At 38.9% G+C, this 2,270-nt stretch overlaps 1 protein-coding gene across 1 annotated transcript in view; it reads right to left on the bottom strand.

Annotated features, from left to right (window-relative positions):
- Positions 1-372: 372 nt before the first annotated feature.
- LOC106814635 (pancreatic triacylglycerol lipase-like) overlaps positions 373-2,270 on the bottom strand; it is a 15,075-nt gene continuing 13,177 nt past the window's right edge. The window contains exons 6-7 of the mRNA XM_014818973.1: positions 1,090-1,174; positions 373-745 (exon numbers count right to left, since the gene is read on the bottom strand). Of these exons, the coding sequence (XP_014674459.1) occupies positions 1,108-1,174 (67 nt within the window). The 3' untranslated portion in view covers positions 373-745; positions 1,090-1,107. The remainder of the gene's footprint in view (positions 746-1,089; positions 1,175-2,270) is intronic.

Genomic DNA, 2,270 nt, shown 5'->3' with positions numbered 1-2,270 from the left:
CGCTGTTTGTGTTCGATGTTTGCCGACGGATAAATCGTCGATTTAATCTTAATCTATTTGGGTAATCAAACAACTATGGGCGGATTCAAAAGTCTGTTGTGATTAAGGAGTGTGTGACTTAAGAGAGTGCCGCTATAAGAGGCATGTTCACTTCGTGTGTGCATGCGACGAGTGAAGTCTTGTGCAAATATGATATATGCGCGGAGATGAATTCAGACTGTTAGTTTTAAACAGCCCTATAACCGTTAAAAACAGCTGTTATAGTTTCGCGTTAATTTCATAGTGGTTCTAATATGGAAAAGTAGGCCATAGTGACAGTTCGTTTAAAGATATAATTACAAACAACACAAATGTCTAAAAGACGATGTAGGCAGTAGGCATATTTATTTTCATCACGGATACATCAATGACATTTAAAAACAATTACGCAGTGGCGGTTAATTTATATGATATCTAACAGATTGTATTATTATTATTATTATTATTATTATTATTATTATTGTTATTATTGTTATTATAATCATTGTTATTACTATTTTGTAATGGCGTTACAAAATAATAAGTATAATTATTACAAAAATCCATCGTTTATTTCAGTTGCTTGGTCTCATCATTATGGCGTGTCCGGTATAGCGAGTTCTACGTCTGTCAGAGACAGCGGTGCAGCACGACATCCGGTTAGCAGCTAAAAAATATGTACGTTGTCTCGGCCTTCAAATCGCCTCCGGGTGAACAGAACCTTGTCCTGTTGCAAAAAAGCATGATCACATATTATGTGTATGAGCACGTTTGCCACAGATAATGATCGATGAGCTACGTATACATATATATATATATATTATCATATATATATATATATATATATATATATATATATATATATCTTAGGTAACACACGGAGGAAGAATAGGATGCACACGCTCGGCTCACAACAAACATATATGTTGCGGTTGCGTCAGAATACGACATGTACACGCACGTCATTTTATTACAGCTCTTATGAGAACGCATGCACTCAACTTGATTCTGTTTAGCTAGCTAGCTAGCTATGTGCTTCTATTAACCTAGAACCGGCGTACAAACACTCACCATATTTCGTTTCCAACGCTAGAACCGATACGTGTCAAGTTCAATCGTTGGATCTCCGAAGATAGGCCAATCCCACGGAAAGTACCTTGTAGAAAAAACGACAAAAATCGCAGTATATAAAATCATACAACACTTACTTTATTATTAATATATATATATATATATAAGTTTTATAATACCGGTTAGCATACGAACAATGTAACTTTAAATTAATTGATTTGGCTCACCAATCGTAGTCGTAGATCACTTGAATTCCACGCGCAAGATGTCACCCAGAGCATGCTCCGCTGCTGTCATGCGCTCGTAAGTTTCACCAGAGTTCAAATCCACACTAACGAAAACACACACGCGTGTTACAAAGCGAAACATTTCATTCTCACGCAATCGCTGAACAAATCGTCGAGAGTATACTCTGTTATTCCAGGTGGGGAGGTTTCGTATATTCGCATGTTAATACGGCTCAAATTTCGTATTCAACCTCGTTTTTTTATTGGGTGCAGGCTATATCCACACACACACGTATACACACACGCACGCGACGCACGCCACGCACACACACACACACACACACACACACACATATATATGTATATATATGCCAAACATTTTTGTATTCTACTTGTCTCTCACCTCGCCTGATGTGACTCGATAAAGTCGCTCTGACCCGTCATACCTATTATGTTTACGTATATGGGTCCCTTCTCGTCGGATACTTCTCTTGGTGCATTTACTATTTTCGAGTCGTTGATGATATTCTAAACATATTAAAAACACTTAACAAACCGCCATTTGCTTCGAATAGCGAAAACGTAAATCTGAAGGAATAACAGCCGCTTTTTTACTTGCATCGAAGCGTAAACGATGTCTGAAAATTAAAAATTGGAAAATTAAGTCAGCAGAAGATGGAACCTACTTCCGTACGGCGCATTTTCTTCGCGTGTACATCCAGAAACATTGGTCTGTTCAGGCGTGCGCGTGGAATCCAGCGCGTAGTCGCCTGCCTTGAATCCGTAGTTAAGCGCATCCACCTCCATCCGCGCCACAGCTCGTACATTTACCTGCGTCTGTATTTAAACAGCTCACATTCAACATCATGCCAAGTGAATCTGTCGTTGTCCGCTATTAGCTCATTGATAGACGCTCACCTCTCTGACATCCCGATCTAAAGAACGAGCGTACGT

Source organism: Priapulus caudatus, unplaced genomic scaffold (assembly GCF_000485595.1).
Source record: "Priapulus caudatus unplaced genomic scaffold, Priapulus_caudatus-5.0.1 Scaffold954, whole genome shotgun sequence".
Lineage (NCBI taxonomy): Eukaryota > Metazoa > Priapulida > Priapulimorpha > Priapulimorphida > Priapulidae > Priapulus > Priapulus caudatus.
Note: the sequence above shows the minus strand (reverse complement) of the source record. Positions and strands in the feature narration are given on the sequence as shown.